The sequence below is a fragment of the Falco biarmicus genome, chromosome 6 (genome assembly GCF_023638135.1).
Source record: "Falco biarmicus isolate bFalBia1 chromosome 6, bFalBia1.pri, whole genome shotgun sequence".
Classification (NCBI taxonomy): domain Eukaryota; kingdom Metazoa; phylum Chordata; class Aves; order Falconiformes; family Falconidae; genus Falco; species Falco biarmicus.
In genome coordinates, this window is record NC_079293.1 from 79,556,138 (window position 1) to 79,579,868 (window position 23,731).

Sequence of the window (23,731 nt, forward strand, 5' to 3'; positions counted from 1 at the left end):
CCACCGCACCCACTGATGAAGTGATATTCCCTATTTCCCTTTTGTTGGATCCTTCTGCATGAGCATCCTCATTTTCCTTTCCTTCCTGTCCTTTTCCCAGTGTCTGTTTGCCCTCTCCGTTGATGCCTTGTCCAGACCCCGCACTGCCTTCCCTTACCCAAGCAGAAGAGGGAGGGAACGTTATGGATGTTGATGGGATGTAGATGTCTACAATTACCAACATCAACCCACAGGCTGTATAAACAATCTGTTTGTGGCCTACTTCTCACTCAAGGCACTTTTAGTCTTAAAAAAAGAAACCCTCAGATTTAGTAATGAATGCTGTATGACCATGCACGTGCTGTTACGTCTGAGTTAGCCATATGTTAATTCATAATCTATATAGGTCAGATATACCAACCCAACCCAGGAAAAGTCCATGGAAAAGTCTGTGGTCTGAGGTTGTAAACAGGGTGATTTATTATCCCTCCTCCACAACTCCCACCATAACCTCATGGGGAGACAAGAACATCATCACAGGAGTACATATGGTTGTTTTGAGTTCAGATCTCAGGGCAAAATTTGGGAAAGCTGGAAAACAAACTGAACAGAAGAGAAAAAAATATTTACTATTGTCTCTGCACAAAGTGCTGACTTTTATACAGCTTTTCCCAGAACAATCTGGATCAATGAAAACACTCTTTGACAGAGTGGAGACATGATGTTCTTCAGTGAAAGAATAGCTGCCTGGCTGGTCAATCGCAATTCTAGCTCAGACAATATCATTTTCCCATTCTACAGCTAATTACACGCTGCTGGCTGTAGGGTCAGTGTTCCTGTGCCAGGGTTAAAATGCCTAAAGCCTATATGACAGTATTTACAACGGAGAAGGGCCAGCAGCACCGTCACCAAGGCATTCTGACATTCCCGTGGGGCAGAGGAGCGCTTCCCCATCAGCACTCCAGAAGAGCAAGGCTGCCCAAGAGATCCACCCCTCTTTGCTCCCTCTCAGCAGCCACCATGAATAACAAGCAGGAAAAACAGAGGCAGGTTTTGAAGAGAAATGAGGGCAGCAGAGGGGAGGAGGGAGGGCCGGCCCCGCTTATGCAAGGGCGGGTATAAAAGGGGGAGCCAAGCGCCTCTGCAAGGTAGGGAAGCGTGGGGCAAGAGGAGAGCGTGGACCTCTTCGCTGAAGAGCAGGTTTGAGAGGTCTGTGGCTCTTTGTACCTTTACTGCCAGTGTCGCAGGGAGGCATTTGTTAGCAAAAGTGCGTGGGCCCTGGGCTTGCTTTGCACAGGGGACGCCTGTATGCTTCCCAGCCTTGCTTTCACCTTTCTCCATTCCTAGTTGCTGGAAAGCTTTTTTTTTGCCCAGGTTTGGCCCCATGCAGGTTTTCTGGTACAGCTCTCTTCAGGGAGCCAAATCCTCCAACCCCGGAGCCGAAGGGCAGGACAGAGACTCTCTTCTTTCCGAAGCTGAAGCTCTATTTTTAAGCACACGCTTGTCCTAAAACATGGCAAGCCAACAAAAAAAGCCGGACAACAGGGTCCACGTATAGTAATTGGAATAATGCTTGTGGACTCCTGCTTAAAAATGGCTCAGAAGTGAAATGAAAGACTAACTGTAATTAAATCTTACTAGGATGAAATACATTCCAAGAGTAGCAGTCTATGTTCTCCACAGTCTGTGAAGTATGTTCCAAGAGTAGCAGTCTATGTTCTTCATAGTCTGAAACCTCCTTTAGTAGCAACCGTGAGAAGATAAAAGACAAAGATCTAAGAAGTGTGCTAGTGTGTGATGCATCTTAATTAGGGGAATATTAATTGGGTGAGTATAAGTGATGGTCAAATTAGGGGGCTGTTGTGTACAGGGACTTTGTAGTAGGACATGAACATAAGGTGAAATCAAAGGATCTCCCTCATTACTGAGGCCAGCCACATTCCCAGTAGTCTGAAGGAGGAGGAGCACTGGTGAAAGTGGGTCATTGAACATTTTCTGGTGAAAGTTTTTTTCTGAAGAAAGCTGGGTATTTTAATTCTATGACTTTATTGATTGGGGGTGGGTGGGGGGAGTCTCCTGCACTCCTCAAAGATATTGACAGCATTTTTTGTTGACAGAAAACAATAGAACTCGGTGCACAGACACCAAAAGAGCCCCAAAGGTCAACTAGGGTGAAAACCCTGAGAACTTTAAACTAACAACTGATCTTTATTCATGTGACGGAGCCAGACTGGAGTTATCATTCAGGTGCCTCTTGCTCCTCCTCTTTTGTGGGGCAGCATCCCCTGCAGCCAAGGATGCCTGACTTGGGGCTGGTACCTATAGCAAAAGGAGACCACCAGCTGCAGTGTGACTCAGTCATGGCTTGCAGGGGAGTTGGGAGCAGGAGATACCCAAACACCGCCCTCCAGGTGCTACAGCACAGAGGCACATGATTTAAGGAAAAAAATAATAATACAGTAGCTTCAGATTATATGATTTCCCCTTCTAGTGTTTCTTGTCCACAGCAAACATAAATCTGGCAGCTGTAGTATATGTTACTAGCATCACTTAGAGCTTATTAGCCAAAGTCAATAATTCTCGTTAATAAGGATACTTTTCAGAGTGTTGCAGAACACAAGGCGCCCGCCACTGAAAGAGCCTAGGTTTCTTTGTCCCCGATACTGAGATTATCAGGCTGGGTTTGCTTTTTCCCTGTGTTCGAGCTTCGCCTAGGGGGATGTAGCAGAGCAGCTACAGCTCACAGGCACAGCATGATCTGGCCGCTCCTGCACACCGCTGGTGCCTAGTGCCTCATGTGGGGCTGTGTGGGTGGTGGGGCAGGAGACACAGGTTTGGGCTGTGCTGTCACACGTCCCACCCGCACCTCCACTGGCCTCTGAGGGACCAGCTTTCTCCTCCAGCATGCCTGTGGGAAGGACTCTCTGGGGAAAAGGGGAAACAAGGGGAATGGCAACCCAAAACCTAGCTCGTTCTCGTAGCATTTAGCCGAACAAAATGCATTTTTGATGGAGAAACTTCTCCCATTGCCTGTATCTGTGGCTGGGCTGCATGCATTTTGTAGCTGTCTGGAGATGGTACAAATGCTCAGGGACTGTTCTGTTGCCAGGTGCTTCCTCAGCTGAGATGTCCATGCAGCAAAAGGACAAAACACCGTGAATATTTCAAACTATTTGTTTAAGCCTTGTGTGCATGATAGCATGTCATATGGGCCTGGGCTCAGAACTACTTTCAGACTTCATTAGACTTAAGGTCATCAGACTGTTTAAATGAAAAGCAGGGCTGCAGAGACAGAAATTCCCAATCCCTTTGGTGTTACATGCCTGGCACACAGCGCTTGGGCTGGCAGGACTCGGCTGCCCCTGTCTCCTCCTCCAGCTCCAACAGCTCCGACTGCCCTGGTGCACTGAAAACATCCCTCTCTCTCGGCTCTCTCCTTGAACCCAACATCTAACTGGGCACAGCAGTACAAACCATGCCTGACTGGCCCTCCAAAATCAGGGCATGGATGTTAAAACAGCCCTAATCCCATTATAGCCATGGGATTTTAATTACGAACTGTAACAGGGGCACCGTGCAAGACCCAGTCTAACCCAGCTGCATCATCCCTGGTTTGATTCAGTGTTTACTTGATTAAAGAGGAAGAAGGGGCACACCAAAACTGGAGGACCATTTCAAAAGCAGCAGAAATATCTCCAAATCCCATCCCTTTTGCCAAATAGGACTTGGGAAGCTGAGACTGGGAGGCATGAAGTCTCTGTGATCCAGCTCTGGCAACCTCATCCGTTTGGCTTGCATCCTCTTCTTTTCAACACATTTCACTTTGAAAAGGAAAAAGAACAAACTTTTGATCTTCTGGGTAGATCAAGAGGGAAAGAAAGGGTAAAAATTGAGAGCTTAATCCTTTTATTCTGCAGTAGCATACATGTCCCACTCACTGATGGGTACCCAGGCTGCAAGGTAGAGATTAAAGGCAATTTGTCTGAGAAGAAAAAAATCTGGTCCGACTGTACAACAAATACAGGTACAAAGAAATCTGCATTCCTTTCAGTCTGGCACAAAACAAGCTGAGTTATTTTCAGCTCCTGTAATTTGTTCTTCTGCACAGAAAAACGCCTGTGTCTGTCTTAGTAAATGTGTAACTGCAGGCTACACAGACGTGCTGGGTCTGGTTAAAGGTTGTGTATCCATCCCTGAAACTTTCTGTGTGGCCGGTGTTGAGCCATGCTCTGGTTTCATCGGGTCCTGTCTGGCCTAAGCTAACTTCTTTTGGCCCCCCCAGCCTGTGATGTAAAGTAGCTTTGTGTAACGCCACTGCAGACGTGTCGAAAGGGCCATCCTGTGGAAAGGGCATAAATCCACCCGCAATCACGCCGCCCGCTCCAGGGGGAAGAGGGCACGCGCCAGGACGGAGGCAAGTAAGCACACCTGGATTCACTTGGAATGCCAGTTTTTCAACTCGGGATTCCGTGCTTTTCTGAAAGGCTCAGGGCTGACTTCTTTAGGGCTTTCTGCAGGTGGGGCTTAGTGCAAGTGCTGGGGTGAGAGCTGCTCCTCTCGCTTCTGCTCAGGAGAAATGAGCTGACATGATGGCTCTGGCAGCCTTGAGAAGTAACCACCAGGCACCAGTGATACCTAATGGCACAGCCTGACTGGGCGGCACAGAGACATCCTCCATGCTCCTACGGGAAAGATTAAGAAATGCTTCCAAGGAGTTGCATGATGGAGACAACAGGGTGGGAAGAGCAGTGCCTCTAATTTGTGGCTTTTTGGTCTGTTTTCCTGAGCTGTCTCAGTCAGGATAATGCAGTGAGTAGTCTGGAAATGCACAGTGGCTGGGCTAGCAGTGAAGATGAAGTTGGGAAGGCAGGTCCCAAGATAATTTTTCAACTGGTCATAAGCAACGAAGAAGCTCTGTGATGCGCGTCACCTGCTGCCGGCGGGGCTGGGGAGGCAAAGACAGGGCAGGGAGCAGAGAGGACAGCAGCGCTGGCTGCGCTGCCTGCACGATAATTTAGAGGATGGGATGGGAGTTAACAGGCAATAGCAATCCTTGGATGAAGGCACAGCGCTGGAGATATGCAGCAGGCCCTCCCTTGCGTGCTTCTGGGGAGCAAATATTTTCAGGCCTGACTCACTAGGAAGATGTTCAGAAATTCCAAGGGACCATCACCAACAGCAGAAATGCCATTTGCAAACCAAGCTGTTAGACAGGAGCCTACAGCCTGGGAATTTAGATGTGTATGTTAGCAAGCATATCTACTTAACAAGGTATGTCTAATTACCAAGCATCTGCACATCTCAGTTTTTTGCATTTGCAAGAGAGTGGCGATACTGCAAACAGGAGTATTATTAGGCATGAAACACTTGGGGGTCCCTCAATGAAATGAATATGATTACACACAATAAATCAGGATGGAAAGGTGCCAGGTCTTGAATGGCTGGATTTAAACCCAAACACTTTTACCCTGTGTAAATTAAAATGTTGGTGAGACAGATATTGCACTGTGTCCTCTCAAAAGGCTCAGGCTACTGGAATTGCAGTACCTGAGAGGCTGGTGTGACTCAAAAAATCTTAGAGAAAGAAGGCAGGGAGTGGAGTTTGGTCACTGCTGAGGCTGTTAGCAGTTTGCCCATCCAATGAGTCTGCAGAGCTTGGAAAGGGGAAAAGAGAGTGAACAGAGCTAAAATAAATAAGAAATGACTAGTAGAATGAAAATACAGCTCTAAATAACAGCATTTTGGCCAATGGTAAGTGTTATAGCTGCATAATTTCCAATGCATTTGGATCTCAAATACACAAATTCAAGGCTATATACTAGAAATCCAGGGAAGGTACAGCAGAGCTATTAGTTAACAAAAAATCAGATACAGTAGAAGTGAGAATTACAAAAATGCAAACATTTTCAGTGTATTTGCACATACGTGTGTATGTATGCATGCGTGTGTATGTGTGCCAATGGCTTTCTCATTCCCAATATGCAGCAGAACCTTTGTGCCAGAACATCAGTGACATCCATATCCAGTCAAACTCTCTACTTCTTATCAGGAAAAACAAGAGCAGCAGGTAGTCTTTTACCACAGGAGAAGACTACCTGTACTTTGGAGTAAAACTCAGCTTACCCCCTCTAACTCTGTATTCAGATAAAGAAGGTTCTATGAAAGCGGTTTCAGTGTCAGCACATTTGTATAAGGAAGCCGTCAGTGTGTTTGCCTAGAAGCTGGAATGAATGTTTGCACTGGGCTATGAAAACACAAAATGCTCTGCTAGTGCCAAGTATTATGCTGACTGGACATATAAAGTGAAATCATTCAGTGGTGGGACCTTAAGAGACCTGGTTCCCGACCCCACTTCGCTTAGCCTGTCTGTGTACCAGCCAGATTCATGCAGCAGTTTGCAGAGACAACTGACCAGGTCCCACAAGCAATATCGTCGCACTATTACAATGCCCTGCCAGAACTAGCACGCTCTAGCTGGCAAGCCCAGCTGGTTGGCGCGCACAACCGCACTGCTTCCCATGCTAAATCATTAGGGTGCTGCAGTGGGTAACGGAGTCACATCTGTGCTTAGCATTTCCCCACCTGCCACCATTGAAACCAGTGGCCATCTCATGCTGGACTTTTCAGGGGGCACACTCAGACCAGCTAGCACTAAATACTGAAATTCCTGCCTTTTTAATTCCAATGCAGCACTAGCACCTCACCCTGTGAGTAAGAGGAATTGTATTTACAACAGGCTAATCAGTCTTCTTTCCTCCTCACTTTTTCTTTCAGCAGACGCCGTGGAAGCAATTTCCCAACATGAACCTGATAGCAGAACTTCTCTGTTTGTTGGCGTGCCTCACCACACTGACTTGTGACCGTGTCTACGTCCACCCTTTCAATTTGTTTTCTTTCAACAAGAGTACTTGTGAGGAGCTGGAAAACTTGGTACAGGAGGGAAAGAAAACTTTTGTCCCTGTCTCCATCAAGTCCCAAACCACACCTGCCTATGAAGACGACCTGAACCAGGACAAGCTGGAAGTCCTGAGCCCGAGTGGCCGGAGGAGGCAGAAGATGAGGTACCTGAAGGACTTAATCTATGTCCTGGGTGCACGGTTTTACAGCGTGCTGCAGGAACGGCGGCAGGGCCAAAACGTGCTCCTGTCCCCAACCAGTCTTTATGGCTCCTTGGTGTCTCTCTACCTGGGCGCCTCAAACCAGACAGCGGCTGATTTGCAGCGTTTGCTGGGATTTGTTCCCCGCTCCGGAGATCCTGACTGCACCTTCAAGGTGGATGGACACAAAGTCCTTTCCAGCCTGAGGATGATTGAAAGCCTTGTCAAGAGCAGGGATGAGGAGTTGCAATTTTCCAAGATGCTCTGCCTGTTCTCCGCCCCCAGCGTGCCTCTATCCCAGCTGTTCGTGCAGGACTTGCTCCCTTCTGCTGATGCTCTCTACGCCCGAGCTGTTGACTTTACAAAACCAAGCGAGGCAGCAAAGCAAATAAATGCCTTTGTGGAGGCCAAAAGCAAGGGCCAAAGCAAGTGCTTACTGACAGACATCGACCCATCTGCTGATCTGCTGTTTGTGGTGGACGTCCACTTGGCAGGTATGAGGCAGCACTGCTTGTTTCAGGGGCAGGCTGGGTGGCGGACAGGCAGTGCCTCTGCTCCTGGGAAAGATGATGAAAGGCTGGACCACTGCTCCATGTGCAGTGCCCTGCTCCCCACCGCTGTGCTGGGGGTCCTGCCTACACTCTGCCATGAGCCAGCAAGGGCAACGGGGAGGAGGTGGAGGGAGATGGCCTCCTAGAAATTTCCCTTGTCTAGGAAGTGAAGAATTAGGAAAGGTGTGGGAGGATGAATAAGAGAGGTATGCGCAGCATTTCTGACTGCAAAGGAACCAAGTCATGAGGGGCCTCCAGCAGAAACGATCAGAGAGTAGCTTTAAAGCAAGCCAAAGAAATACCTGTCCCCAGAACCTGTGGAAACACAGGGAGCTGGGTGTAACAGGCTGGAGGTACAGAGTCAAGAAAGGCTGAAACACGTAATGGCCATGACTCCTCCAGTGGCTATTAAACACAGAAGTCTGGAGGCAACTTCTGGGCTAGGAAGGAATCAAACAAGCTACCAGTTATGGAAGTGGGGAGCATATACAAAATTAGAAGAATTAAAGCGATGTCTTAATTACCTAGGGTTGTTCCATGCTGCTGTCCCAGAACTCCCCCTGCACCATAGCTAAGCCTCCTCTTCCAAGCGTAGCTGCTTTTCAACATCCCTGTGACTGAATGCGGTATCAGAGACCGCACACTCTCGGGTTGCTTGCCTACCAGGCAAGTATTTCAGAAAATTTGCAGTGAGCCATAAGTTTCTAAGCAGGCCTCTGCTGCTAAAGGCAGAGCTCTGGTGCCCATGGAATGCTTTTGTGCCTTCACCTTCCCACCTGAAAACTGGATGTCAGGTTGTCTTTGCCTTTCATGGGTGCTGTCATAATGGATCTCAGCTCTTCAGGCAGCTGTGAGCATCAGCCTTCTCTTCAGTGTAAGGTCTAGAGATGATACTGCAAAAATAATTCTCGTGTTACAGACTTCAGCATGGTCACAAGAGTTTTCCTTTAGCAGAACAGTTTTTTCCTCTTCTTCTGTATTGGAAACATATAATTGTATTAGCTTAGGAACACGTTTGAGGGTCTGAGTCACTGGGTCAGCTCTACTACCTTCTCTCTCTCAGAAGGGTGAACTTGAGATGTAGTCTCCACGTGTGGGATGGAGAAAATTGGCTCAAGAACAAATGAGTTGGATAAGCAAGTCTCTTCTAATAAACACAGGAGATGACTTCAGCAGTTGCTTTGCCATTTGGTTGTGGAGAGCAACCACGACAGCTAATGCTGTCATGTTCCATGTCTGTCCCTATAGCTGCAGAAAGGAAAAAGTATATTTTTTTGATCTGAAACACAGTATATATGCTCCTGAGATCCTATCAACAGCCATAGGATTGATTACATGACAGAAATCCAGACCAAACAACAGCTAAATCTTCCAGTGGTCTCAACTGTTGTTTGCTTGCACACAGTTGTTTTTACATTTATAGACTCGCTGCTGAGCAGAGGCTGCCATTTAGAACCCAATACATAACATCAGGTGCAAATTTTGCTGACATGAGACTTCTTTTGGTTTTTTTGAAGTTGCAAAATAATTACAAACTACGGAATGAAAATAGCACCATGGGATTGCACAATCTTAAGCGCCCTTACCTTCTCTCTTTTAAACGCTCTTCTGAACAGACAACCCCCAACAACTTAGTGTTAACTTGAAATGTGGCAGGATGCTTTTTGCCATATTTTTTAAAAAAGTAAAAAGTCACAGCTTTCCACAGGAAGTCATCCTCTCATTAAGCTTGCCAGGCTGGCGTAAAGCCTGTATCACAGAACATGGAGATCATCACCTGAAGCAGAGAGGTCCAACATTTCTTTCCTGCACTCCCAAGCCAGTACTGCAGCATGCTCTTACTCTTGCAGGCTAAATCTTCACTCATGACTGACAGCCTTTTTCATTTTAGCTATCTTGCCTGTATTGTAGACACAGGTTTCTTCCCTGCTCTGATGTGGCTGCCAGAAGGCTGCCCAATCCCACAGCTTTAGTGTTCCGATAAAAGATCTCACTGTAAGAAACCATTTCTTCCAATGTGTCAGCTATCACTTCCTATAGCAAGGATGTTCATCTTCAGTTTTCCTTATATTACGTTCTGGGTGTGTGAGACAAAAAGCAGGGTTTCTGTAGTAAATGCATCTCTCCCATGTCCTGAAAAAATGCTGTGAGAAACAAATACTCATATTAAGACTACGAACATCTTTTGGAGCACTTTCAGGGGAGCAGCTAGTTACACATTTGAGGACACAGACATCCAGACCCTCACCTAGCAGAAGGCCACAGGCAGTCGTTTCACACAGTGGTGCTGGTTTGTCAGTTCACAACTGGCACAATATTAATGGACACAGCCCCAAAGTCAGTAGCAGAGCTTTGAAATTTTGCAGTATCTTTCCCAAGACTATTTTAAATCAATTACTCTCCCACCTTCATACATTTAGCTATCTGAATGCTCAATTCTTCTTTCTCCCTTTTTATTTAACTCTGTTGCAGTCTTGACTTTTGCTATCCTGTGAGAATAAATTCTGCAGGTTATACAGACCCCGTGAAAGTGGCTCCTTTCTGCTTGCATCTCATAAGAAAAAAAGGTGAACAACTCTACTTCCCTATTCTTTGTTTTGCTTACACCTTTCACATCTCCTACCTGCCGCTTCTTTTTCGGTGAAGTTATAGTAGGTGAAAGTGCCTAAATGCTCTTCTTACACAAACTCATCCAACTTATTTAAGAGGCAAGTGTTCCTATGCAAAGCCGCTTACTACATATTAAATATATTAGGGTCCAGCATGTATCTGGATTAATTGGAGAATAGACTAATCAACAGTACAGCCAGACCAGCTCCTATTTTATACCATATTAATTATTTAAATGTAAGGAGCTCCTTTCTTTACCCCAACGTGTACATCTGTTTTCCTAATTCCCCCAAACAGCAATTTTGAGATTTCTGATCTTTGCCCTTCTTGCTGATGGCAGTAGTTTCTTTAATGCCAACAGGATTATCTGCCTAACTGGGCAGCAGCACTGATCTATGGCAGTGAGCAGATAACCTGTTGAAAGGCAAAGCTGCACAGAAGCAGCGGGAGGTGAGAGCAAGGCTTTCCATACTTGTGAACTGGGTAAGAAATCTATATTAAGGTTTAGCAAGCATTCAGGTACGTCCTTTTTAACCTCCTTGGCTCAATCAACACTTGGTGCTACGCTTACTACCTTCCCCATTGCTTTGGTTCATGCAATGGCCAAGGGTGAGACCTCAGCCAGAGCTTGTGCTGCCTTCCCGATCCCGAATCCGCCTGGCTGCCTGCGGGTGCTCCTGCAGCCAAGGGCTGGCTCTGATGGGTGCGCTCCCAAACCACCACCACCACTCAAGGGATGGAGAGGAAATCCATCGGCCAACAAGGAAGCAGGCAACCAAGCAAGCAGAACTACTGTGCCCAGAAAAGGCCACAAAGCCAGTAGAAATCTTGTGGCTTTGGCTGCAGTCCTGATGGTCGCCGTCCCTGTGCAGCCAGCCTGCACCAGCCTCTGCCTGACGCTACCAGAAAGCGTAGTAAAGGCAAAATACATATGCTTGTAGTAGCAAAACATGATTTTATACTTGCAACCCTTGTCTAATGCACAGTGTGTTGGTTTTAAATGAACGTATATACTGGCTAAGGGGCAGGGGGGAGGAGTGAAGAAAGTGAAGAATAAATTTCTTCTTTCTCAATCTGTTTTTCAGTGAACGTTAAGCAAGCCTGCCAGCTCAAAGAGCCTCAGGAGTTCTGGGTGGATTCAAACACGAAGGTCTTGGTTCCTATGTTGTCAGTGACGGGGACATTCAAGTACAACACTGATGCTAGTGGGACTTTTTCTGTGGTGGAAGTCCCCATCAGCAAGACTGCGCTGCTGGTGCTGCTGCAGCCCATCAATGGCAGCGAGCTGGAACACCTGGAGTCTGAGCAGCTGTTGCAGTCCTCAGCTTGGCTTCAGCAGCTGGCCCCAAGGTAGGGATGAACAAGACAGGTACCCCACACAGGCCTGACTGCTCACTGACCGGGGTCGGATCCTGCCAGGGAGGGTTTAACACCCAGCACCAAGGGGAACACCTGCAAACCTAGGGGTCTCACTGCGAGGGAGCTCGACTTCAGTGGGATTGGCTTTTTATCTGGGGTGTTTCAAGGAAAAGAGCAAGTGCTTTTCCATAGTTGACAACACAGGACCCATGAATTGGGATGAGCTGGGGTTTAAGTGTGCCCAGGGCAGATTTAAGGCAACTTCCCACTTGGAAACAACAACGTGACACCCATCAGCCCTTGGTAGCTGTCTGGCCCCACATACTGAGCACTTCTTGTGGCTGTTTTCACATGCCCGTTTCCCAGGAGTGCCCAGATACCATGCTTTCATAGCGGGGAGCATGCACTTGCCTCTCTCTCTCTCTCTTTTCTGCAGAGAAATTAAATTAACACTGCCGGAGTTAACAACAGAAGGCAGCTCTGATCTACAGGAGCTTCTTGCAGATATGGAACTGCCTACACTGCTGGGAAAGGGGGCAGATCTCAGTAAAATAAGCGATGCCAATCTAACAGTTGGAAAGGTACAGTACACATCACTGGCATTTAAAAATATGCCTCCTGCTCAATTTCAGCCTCTTTAACTGTACAAATTCACCCAGAACAAACCCATCAGAGCCATGTGGGACACATGCTCAGTAGGGAACTTCCAAGGTGACTGAACGATGCAAATATTCCTTCGATTAACCCTTCAGCAGCAACAGGTTTGCCTTAAACTCTTCAAATTTCATCGCTGCAGCCAATACAACATGTGCACAGAGATGAGGTTTGAGATCCGAGTGTGCTGCACATACAAATCAGGCTGCATTTGTTACCACCTCCAGGCACCACAGCAGGAGTGTATAGTAGAGGCTGCAGGTACTGGGCTGCTGAGGATAACCCTCCATCACCGAGGGACTAGGAAGTTCTGTCAGAGGCTGCAAGGGTACCAGGATTTCCTACAGCCCAAGTGTACAAGCAGCTGTAGAGCTTTTTCCTGTTATGGAACAAGTACTCCATCTTTTTAAACATCCATGGAGTCTATCCCGTGCTGCTTACAGCTGATCTAAGTTATTGATTACTTCATGTGCTTTATCGTTTACTCAAACTCTCATTTGTCTCTTTGCTATCATGCTCTGGAACCATCAGAGTTACTTATATGTTTTGCTTTACAGGTAATAAATAAAGCCTTTTTCAAACTGACCGGTGATGGAACAGATCAGCCAGAAGACCCCACAGCACAGAAGGAAGATGTGGCGGTCCTGGATGTAACACTGAACAAGCCCTTCCTTTTAGCTGTTTTTGAAGAGAAATCAAGGGCAATGCTTTTCCTTGGCAGAGTGACAAACCCTCTGAACAGGGCTTAGTGCAAGCACAGGGAATAGGGAGGGAGGGGAACGACATGCATTTCCCATCACCTTCTTCTTCTTCATCAGCTAATTTTACTATCTTGTTGAGTGCTCTGTTTAGCCTGGACATGAAGCAGGTAGTGTCTGAAATACAGCTTTCTGAAAGCTTTTAAAACATTGCAACGTTTCATCCTTGTTCATCTATTTCATACGAGGCGACTCAAACTGTTCCTCCAGCTTCTCTTCCTTATTCCCACCACTTTGTCTCCTTTCTGTCCCCAGCTCCCTTTTTTGATCCAGTGGGGACAAAGTAGTAGCCAGCAGGGCACTGACTTAAAAAAAATAGTTTTATAAGCCCAAGCAGCATTTACTAGAGAAAGGTGTAGCAAAGGGCCTCTTCCTTCTTTAAGAGGTCACTTTATAATTTTTAGTTTGGGGAGTCTTGCAACAGAGAGTCCCTTTTATGCTACAGTGAAAGTTTCAGCTATCCACAGAGATTTCTGTCTTCATCAGCAACATTTTCCTTTAAAACGCTGCCAACAGCGCAGGCAAGCTTCACTTGTCCCACTGAGACAAGATTTTCTGCCTTGGAAGCAAAAACACATTTAGAGGAAGTTTCTTCTTTCCGCAGTCCAGATGGATACATTCATTTCTTAACTCTATGGAAAAGCTAAAAATAGAGTTTGGTAGCATTAATGAACAGTGATGGATAATTCTCATAGCTTGACAGAATTATCTCTGACTTTTTAGGAAAAAAAAGCCCAACTATTTCAATACAAACCCGTTCCTTGGGTTACTTTCTAACCTGAGAGGCATCTATTACAGCCTTACATCGAAAAAGAACATTACCGGTTAGAGCCCAGGTATATAAACTTTAACATATCAAAACCATATGTTCTTAAAAACTAGTATTAATGGCAATAATCTGTACTAGTATAAATGGTGGATGTGCTGGTACGCATGAATAAAAAGGTTTCAGTGGTCCAATCCAACTGTTCACAGAGTCATAAAGGTTTGAAACATTGAACTGCAACGAGAGATTATTAGATGGCTCTTGAATTAGGAAGCGAGGAATTGGAAATGAAATCTTGGTACTAAGGAAAGCCTCTCAATGGAACAAGGATTTCCACTTCTAACCTCCAGATTTGCCTTTAACACTGATGGCATTTAGAAAATATCTGCAGACCTCTTTGGTATATGATGCCAGATGTATCCTACAAAGCACGGTAGCTCATTGTCATCCAGAGTGGCCCAAATGTCTAATCCAAACCCACTAATGCCAGCGGCTTGCTATCGGTGATGTAGATAACGTGACAGATCCTTCTGGGGTGTTGGAAAAGACTAGTAACACAACTAGATAACGCTAGGATTTCAAGTGCCATGATATAGCATCCATGTATTTATCCGATTACACTGTATGTATTCCAGCTAACATCTAAATACTGTATTCATACATAGAAGCAATTAACTATAAATATGCAGAGATGGAAAAATGCAAATAAACCCACTTCCAAGTTGCTTTGCCACAGTTCAGTTGGGTTTACGTCCATTAGTGCCTCCCTTGTTCTGGCTTCTGAAATTTGCTCCAAGTCAGATTTATGTTTTTTTTAAGTCCGTGAATTGCAAATTTTCATGCAAGACAGCCAATGGTATAGCTGTAAGCATGAAGCCTGGCAGCTCCCAAGTGTTTGTACCAATTTTAAAGTTACCCATTTATTCATTAAAGGCAGAAGGTAGCATCAGCCACAAATAAAATTTCTGACCACAAAATGTTCCATTTCTATGTTGATGGAGGACAATGAAAGGAAGCCCCAGCCATGCTGCCAGCGAGTTCTGGGACAAAATGCTATTATTCGCTGGTGGGGGCTGCATGCTGTTGGAGGACTCCATACACTGTCCAGTGGTATACAGGCAGAAAAACAAACAAGCAAAATCTAGCATCCACAAAACCAAACACATTTCAGAAAAGAAAAGAAAGCACCTCTCACCTCTCCACTGACACCCTGGAGAAGAAAAGGGAGGAAGAAAGGGCAGAGACAAGGAACTAGAAGTACACTGGTCAGAGCAAGGCCTGGGAAGAGACGTGCTGGAGCAAGCACTACAGTACCCAAAAGTTAAGCTATCTGTACTTGTACCCACGCACCTGGATATTCAAATGGTAAAAAACCCAAACCAACCAAAAACTAAACAAACATCACACACACACACTGAATCTCTCCACTTCCCCAACAACGTATAGTCTCTTGAGACTTGTTTCCGACATCGATTTTACAACTAAAATTCTTCTGGCATTTTGTACTCTTCACTCTGCTGCAGTGGTGTCCTTCAGTTCCACCAGATTCCTCTGCCAGGCACACAGTGATGCACATCCTAAGCATCACTCACACACTGAGCTCTAAGCTGCGGTTTACAGCTCAGCAGTCTAGTGAAAGAAACACCTAAAATCATGCTCTAACAGGTGGGAGATTTGGAAATGGAAAACAAAGGCAAGGACAGGCTTTTTAAGTTTCATCAAGACAACATAGTTCATCCCTGAGCATAGCTGACAATTACGTGGGTAAATTTAAAAAAAATAAGTACGTATCTAGACAGCTTGCTCCAGTTCAAGCATGAAAATACAACTGCTGATGGAAAAAGAAGAGTAAATGTCATTCAGTATTGAGTGGTCTGGCCAAACACAGACATTGCCAGTTATCTGCAGGTGACGAGGTTAAAACAGCCCCATCCACTTCTGGTATAACTCACAAACTTGAGAATCCAATTACCATTTTAGAGGAAAACATGCCATTATTCTTTTCCTCCTTGATGCTACTATACAAAAGCTCTTCCAGCTAATTCATTCCAGAATTAGAAAGGCATAGCAAGTTTTCTAGAAGTTACAGAAGAAGAAAAAGACAGAAAATCTGCGTTACTGTCATGAAGTACAGCGCACTTAAAAAAAAAATATCTGTGGAACAGGAATTAGTAGCAGAAGACACCTCTGTCAGAACACACTTACATGGTAGATCCTCTTCTCCTGACTGATCCACAGTATTGGAAAATGCTAGAATTTTTTTTACCAAAGACAAAGCCAATTAACACCTCTTCTTTCAACACGGGTATCACACAATTTTTTAAATAATGTCATATTCCACTGAAAGAAAATTAAATGCGATTCAAGTGAACAAAAGATGGGGAACTGACATAAAACCAGTGATGCAGACATTTACAGCAATCACAGGACCATTCAGGAATTTTGATTTGCTATACGATGTTATTTCCTGCCTTGAAATTAAAGCTGGTCTTCAGTGGAAAAGAACAGAATTCAGCCTGTACACTCAGCAAGCTGACGGTGACAAGTGGGAAGTGTTATTGCAGGAAGATGTGGGAAATCACGGGCAACAAAAGGGCAAGTAACCTTTTCATGCCTTTTTGGTTTGGTACACAGATCACATCCTTTTCCTTGGAGGATACAAACAAAGCTGTTCTATCTTCAATCACTAGCATGCGCAGATCTCAAAAATCTGCTACTTTTGTGACAGCTGTTACAGTAATTTGAATTTATACACACACACCTTCCAAAATTAGCACAATACATTTACAGTTCTACACTCTCAGCCTCAGACCACAACTTACACATACATTTTAGAATAAGAAAACGTCATTGAAAACAACAGTAGCTAGTGGCAGCAAGATGTCTCTATTCCTGACTTAATAAAAGCAAATTAAGAGGTGCAGGGAGATAAGACCAAGCTTTCTAGGTTCATCAGTTAGAAGCCTGGAAAAACAGAATCACAGAATCATAGAATGGTTTGGGTTGGAAGGGACCTTCAAGTTCATCTCATTTCAACCCCCTGCCGCAGGCAACAAACTTCTTGTTCATAAGGAGTAAGTTACGTTCATTTTTAGTGTGTACCTAAGCCCTTGGCTGGCTGAGGATCTCCATGTCACCGAATGAGACAAACAGATCTGACATGCAGGAAGTTGGTTCGCTTTGCTGTTTCTTTCTTCAGCAGTAACTTGGATGCTCTCTGCATTGGATATGTTGCCGTGAACGGAGAGATGCTAAGCAAATGAGAAAAGCCAAATCTTGCTCTCCATTACTCAGATCGAATCCAAGAAGAACCAGCCTGATGTTAAGCAGCAGCACTTTTCCCACTGCCCCCCTTCATAAAATTAGTTTTAGAAAAGCTATTATAATCTTCCATCCTAATTGCTTGCAAAGCACAGCGATCACATATGTCTTCTCAACTAAAACATGGTCAGTTCTGCAACAGTGCAGAATAAAAGCCTTGATGCTGTGAAAGGTTTGCTCACTACAGCTTCAATGCTACATAACAGCTGTGTGCTACAAATGCTGTTATTTCTCAGTACTTGGAAGATTTGCATCATCTTTGGAAGATTTGCATCATTAAGACCCAAGCTCTCTAAATAATTAAAAATACCCATTTCTTCCTAAAGTAACAAACATGAACTAGAATTCCAGTGTTAAATTTTCACAGGTTAAAAAAAGCCCACCCCACCCCACAGTCAAATTAAAAACCACAAACAAAACCTTCCTTCACTCCCACAGGGCACTCTCTCATTTGAAAGCTTCAAATCCACCTCCTACTGTCCCCAGACTGTTACCCATCCCTTAGATACAAAAGAGAAGTGTCAATAGGCAAATCACTCTAGGTTCAAGAGAGCTCTTTGTTAAGCCCTCTACCATTTAGAAGCCTAATAACACTTCCAAATCTCCCGCTATATAAAGATACACCTTGTACTCAAGTAACTGGGTTTGAAGTTACAAGAATTCTGTATGTATTCAGGCAAAATACTCCCCTGAATTCTAACAATGTGATACAAATCAGAAATATGCCAACTCTGAATAAATTCTAGCTTAGCGAGTTAAGTTTTAGTTTGAAGGAAAACAGGCAGCCTGAATGTAACAGTAAGTTAGATACTGATACTAGAAATTATTTTTTAAATTACTTTAAGAGCTTTTTTAATGCAGCACTTCTCACCAACCAGGTCCATGAAAAAAACAGATCAGCAAGAGGAAAACATTCAAAACCCAAACAAGAGCTAACCATACCCCATGTCAAGGGAAAGCAGGTAAATGCAAGGCCAGTAGCAAGAAACAGCAGATTCCTATTTCTGTGAGCAGTTTCTTTATTCCAGAAGAGCTGGAATAAAGTCCCTTTGAAAGCTTTTGACAGCTATCAATGAACACACTCAATTCAAAAATGTATGGGACATCAAAGTTAGAAAGACAATTTATTACCTATTATTTTCATCATATAAGTTCATTTTTCTGCATTTTAAGATGTACAACAAAAATAAAAAAAACATTTTCTTCTACTTATATTCTACAGTAGAAAGTTTAGAACTTCTGATTGCTTTCCGTACAATGGAAAACTATGGTAAATTCTCAGTCTTTGGTGACACAAGCTTATCCTGACAGATGCACTGATTTGTTGCTCAAGATACATTAGGAAGCACTTCATTGCTACTTATTTGGTAAAATAAAGAAGAATTAAATTATCTTTCTTTCTTTTAGGGCCATTGTTTATCTTCAGTCACATGCTTTCAAAAAAATATCTAGGATTGTTCCATTGTAGCCTGATCCTTGGCAGTTAGAACCAGCTCTGTAAGGGCTGAAAAGCTTTTTATGCTGCTTGTTTCCAGTCCCATCTTTCGTATCTAAAAAGACACAAAAGAAACAATTATTTTCTTTAAAACATCAAAACCTCACTCATTATTCTACTTAAAACACCTAGCAAACCATATGTTTTGTCCTGAATTGACATGCGGCAAAAAAAAACCACATCTGCATATAGTGAATATTATAAAAAAAAACCCAACATATTGCATCCCACTTTGCTCAGTTTAGTCTTTCCAGTTAATGTAGTAGGAAATATAGATTCATTTCCAGGCAACTAGTAACTACAGCCAGTTGGAAGTTTTCCAGTGAAACAGTCAGAAAGAGAAACTTGGCTGTAAGTTTGTTTTTAAGGCATTGATTTCAACTGAAATTTTTTCAAACCCCAAATGAGGTTTCTCGGCAAAACTTTAAAGACAAACATGAACACATCCAACAACAGCTAGCGGTGTGATGATGAAAGCATTTCAAGAGGCTGCAAGACCCTATGGTTCTAACCTTGAACTTCCTGGGGAATGAAAACAACTCTACAAATAGGGAGGTTGCTACAAGTCATTTCTTACCGAGGAAATCGATTGCTCTGACAATCAGAAAAAAATGCAACCACGAGAAAACTAAGAATGCACTGAAAAAGAAAAATCTGGACCTAAATCAAACCCTAACAAAATGATTCTGAAAAGGTGTTTGCTGTTGGAACTCTTTGTAATGTTCACATGTACCAAAACAGCACCTACATAATGATGAATAATCTATACCAGTTCAGCTTAAATCCACATTGCAGTGATGTTAAGAAATAAAAAGAACAAAAGCCCAACCCCAGCCACAAACTGCCAAATAACAGTTCTTGTTAGTAAGATTTCTATACTTCCACCCAAATCTTCCTTTGTAGGAAGCCTCAGATTACAAGAAAAACATCTGCTTACACACAGGCAGACTTTATCTACCTGTTCCAATGCATCAACAGCATCTGCTCATAAACACGACTGACGACAACTTCTTGGCAACTAATGATACGGACTTGCCGTTGGAAGATTTTTTTTTCATATACATACATAATTTTCAGAAAGAAATAAGTACAAAACAGTACGCTTATACAATTTGATGTAGCTACTGCACATATCTCTTCTCCTGGAATAGTTTATTTTATTCATTTTGTTATTTAAAGTTTCATATTTGGCACCAAAAGGAACTTACAGTTATGCAGCACAACAAATAAAGCTAGCATCTTCAAAGCTCTAGGGAACAGACGCTTGACTATACAGTAAATCAAGGCTGAAATACCCAGAGAGGTGGCAAACAAAAACAGGGCCATGGGACACAAGGAAGGTCCCTGCCCTCTGATCTGTCCACACAGTGTTTCCTCTTTGTGCTTCTAAACACTAAGCCGTACTTGAATTTTAAATAGTAAGAAACACAAAGCACGCATCGTTGCTCAAGTAGTATCTACAATCACCAGGGTCTCGAGCCACCTTCCTTATACAGATGTGAAAAAACAAAGCAACCCCCTCCCCATACCAAAACCACATCAACAAAGCTTTCAAGACCAAAAAATAAAGTTAAGCTTCCCTTTCCTCCTCTGTCTCACTCCCTTCCAAATCCAGTAATAAAAGCAAGCAAATTTGTTTCTGATAACTTACTTGTTCTCCAAAATATTCAACATCTAGGGCTAGCTGCAGTCGGATTTTATCATCATCACTCATGCCCCCATTTGTACCGACAGGGTTTGAAGTCGCAGTTCTTCTGGCTTGCTTCAACCTTTTTAGGCTCTCCTCCATTTTCTTAACAGAACTTAGCACATCAGATACAGTTTCATAATACCTAAATTGAGAGATTAATGAGAAAGAAAAAATACTACACTTTTACCAAAAGCCTACTTCATACACATCAGTACATCACTGTCCCTGAGAAAAATGCTGAACAGTGCTGGGAGAAGTGGTTTCCCTTGTGAGGAAGCTAATTATGTTTCCATCGTTATCAATTAATCAGTATTTCCCATCATTAGGTCTAGAGGTCATTCTGACGCCAACTATTCAGTGTTGAAGCCTCCTTCTCATCACAACATTTCTGACCTGCTCCAGGTATCTGAACTCAATAGAGACCAAAGAATGCAACTGCTCAATTTTGAATGGCCTGAATCAGCCTCTATTTACAATCAACAGAGCATTAAGTAGAATTCCTTTTACAAACAGGACAAGAACAGCCTGACAAAACAAAAAAAATACATAGTTTTAGACAAGTTATAGAAGTGCACACCAGTGTGAAATGTCTATTTCTAAAATGAAGAACCTGATCTAAACAGGGCCCTCGAGAAGCTAGCAGGAAAAGTCAGAAGAACAGTAGTGCCAAGTTAGAAATGGTATAAACAGGATAAAAGACCACCTCCCACATACTGGGATCCACATTAAAGCAAGCATAGAATCAAACCAGGTAAACAAATCAACTCATCAACAGAAGTTCAAAAAGCATTATGGGCTGAAATCCCACGCCTAAATGGGAAGAGCGTAATACCATAGGCATTCACAGATGCCCAGGACAGCAAGTTGTTAAGAACAGCTAAGAGAAGAAAATAGAGCAACAATGGGAAATGAGAGGATCCGTAAGTGATCAGATTGAGCTATGTTCTATAATTTGCTAAAATCTGTAAATTTTAAAAAGCCTCTCTGTGACAGTGATGAAACTACTACTGTAAGGAACTTGAAAGAATCTTTCCGATAATTTTAAACAGGGAGGCAACAGAAAGCAGGCAAGCTTTTTTAAGGGATAATTAGATAGGAATGGCTAAAGAGAAAGTGCTTGCCAGTGCCATGGAAACTGTTTAACGATAATCATTCTACGAGAAGTATCTTCGTAAAAGTCAACTGTGCTCTCTTTTCAGATTTTGGTATTTCCTAGTCCCACTCACTACTTTTGCTGTACTTCAAAGTTCTTCTGCCACTGAAGCAAGTTCAGTCCTTCATGATTTTTAACTAGTTTATGCTCTTTTCTGTTTTTCTCATATAGATGCAAGAAGATACTGTCACAGCAGGAAATTAAACTAATTACTCACATCTGCACTCTCAATGAAAAAAACTACAATATTCCTCCATTTAAGAAAGTCAGTTTGTCTCCTCTTGTTCATTAAAGATAAGACATTTTAAAACAAACTGATAAAAATCATAACAATAAATCATGATAACAGAATTCAACACAACAGTCTAAGGAAATAAAAAATGAACTCGCCAATCTTACCTGTGTGTAACCACTACCGCTTAAGTGGGTTTTGGTAATGGTGACACAGAAAGTGAGAAACTTTTTTTTGGGGGGGGGAGGGAGGGGGCAGAGGAGGGGGAAGCTCTGGCTGGATCCAAGGAACTACAAAACAGCTACTTACATTGTGTGGTGTCACCAGTTTTACTGAAGCTTTAAAAGCAAAGCTTACTAGACACAGAGAGGTAGACAGACAGGCAAGAAATCATTCTAAGATGTTTTAGCTCTACAAGCATGCAACTTGACAGTCCAGAAATCTTTGGAGTCCTTCAGCAATGTTAATTAAACAAATCTAATTGCTGTGGGTTAAAAGTAAGCTTGTTTTTATGGACTAGTAAGTGGTTAAAATAAGATCGCCAACCTTGAAGAAGTTTTTGTGAAAAATGGAAGCGAGCAGTGGAATCTAGACCAATCTATGCCTACCCCTGTCCAAAATACTTAAGAATAATTTTAAGGACAGTTGATGAGTATTTCAGTGTCAAAACAGTCCTATAATTCCAAGTTTATTCTGTATAACCAAGTACATGAGTGCAAAGTGCTGCAGATGCATGCATTGGGCATTAACAAGTACCTGAGAGGTGCCAGAAGCGGAGCAGCAGGGAAGGATACAGAGGGAAAGGGCAGGAGAGAATTCATATTCTGACTACAGTTTAAAGCCTCAGTATTATGTGGCTAATTCTCAGAAAACATCAATCCACTGCTCAAGCAGCAGTCAACAGACAAAACAATATGCTAAGAATTAATAGGAAAACCATGTAAGGACAGATGGAAATCACAGCATCACACTTTAACCTGCATGGACTCTTCCGATCATACCATCTATCACCAGAACAGACAAGGAAAAACAACAAGCTACTATAAAGATGGGAAGAGGAAAGAAACACCAAAACAGGCTAAGAGGACTCTTTAGACTGAAGCAAGATTACAGAGATAAAAAAAAATTATAGCTGGCACAAGGAATAAATTGTCCACAATGCAAGAAGTTAGGGATATCCAGTGAAATTATCTGGCAGGACTTCCTAACAAAACCAAGTATTGCTCTCTCATGTTGCAGAGTTTAACTGGTTGAACTCACAGAATGCAACATCCCATGGCAGTATGAATTTAAAATACAGCTAGACAAACAGACAGAAGCAAAACCCATTAAGGAACTTAATGCAGATGGACATTCATGCTCAGTAAGTTCTTCAAGATGCTAACTAGGAAACAAAATCTACTAAAGAATTATTGCTTTACAACTGCCTTATTAAACTGTGAACAATTAGTTCTTCAGCAGTTAAAAAAAAAAAACCAAAGATTTTTTTTAAAGCACTAGAAGTTGGATAATCATTACATACATTAAAATAGTCAAAGGGAAGCAGAACTCAAGTTTCTTGAAAATCCAACCATTGTTCACTGAAAATAACATGACGTTAAGGTCTTAAGTCAATTCTGAAACAAAATGCAAATTTTTAGTTCACTGTTGCATTATTAGAGGTAAACAATTTTTCAAATGCCCTATCCATAATGTCATGGTTTGCACAGATCTGAGCAGAAATCATGTCTCTGGATTCCCTGCCCTGCTTTTCATCTGCTGAATACACAACACCTGAGTAAATCTGAAGAAATACACCCTGCCAGAAGAGGGGTATATTCTTGTTTTCTTTTTGTGTTAATTCGTAGTGGTTTTTCCTGTGCCCATTCAATGGACACTGGAGGTTTTAATTAATGCAAAGAATGTTCTGTATGGGTCTCTTACTTTTGCGTGCTTTCAGAGAGGGCACCTTCCAACCATTGATGAATCATGGGCTGCTTCAATGCATCTTTGTATTCATTCTGCAGTCTGTAGAAGGGCTTAAGAGCACTGTCAACATAAGGTGAAGCTTTAGTTGGCACCTCCTG

General features: G+C 43.1%; 2 protein-coding genes across 4 annotated transcripts in view; one reads left to right on the forward strand and one right to left on the reverse strand.

Moving 5' to 3' along the window:
• Positions 1–1,098: 1,098 nt before the first annotated feature.
• On the forward strand, positions 1,099–14,509 carry AGT (angiotensinogen). 2 transcript variants are annotated; one of them, XM_056344245.1, is made up of 5 exons: positions 1,099–1,188; positions 6,754–7,570; positions 11,323–11,587; positions 12,033–12,177; positions 12,808–14,509. In XM_056344245.1, exons 2-5 carry the CDS (start codon positions 6,781–6,783, stop codon positions 12,997–12,999), a joined length of 1,392 nt encoding a protein of 463 aa, XP_056200220.1. In that variant the 5' UTR covers positions 1,099–1,188; positions 6,754–6,780; the 3' UTR covers positions 13,000–14,509. The 2 variants fall into 2 exon arrangements, with proteins under 2 accessions (XP_056200220.1, XP_056200221.1); XM_056344246.1 differs by having other exon boundaries at positions 6,757–7,570.
• Positions 14,510–18,191: 3,682 nt separating this feature from the next.
• The window catches only part of COG2 (component of oligomeric golgi complex 2), a 32,111-nt gene continuing 26,571 nt past the window's right edge, over positions 18,192–23,731 (reverse strand). For both annotated transcript variants that reach the window (XM_056343591.1, XM_056343592.1), the window contains exons 16-18: positions 23,589–23,728; positions 20,242–20,422; positions 18,192–18,645 (exon numbers count right to left, since the gene is read on the reverse strand). In XM_056343591.1, coding sequence (XP_056199566.1) covers positions 18,544–18,645; positions 20,242–20,422; positions 23,589–23,728 — 423 coding nt within the window. In that variant the 3' untranslated portion in view covers positions 18,192–18,543. The remainder of the gene's footprint in view (positions 18,646–20,241; positions 20,423–23,588; positions 23,729–23,731) is intronic.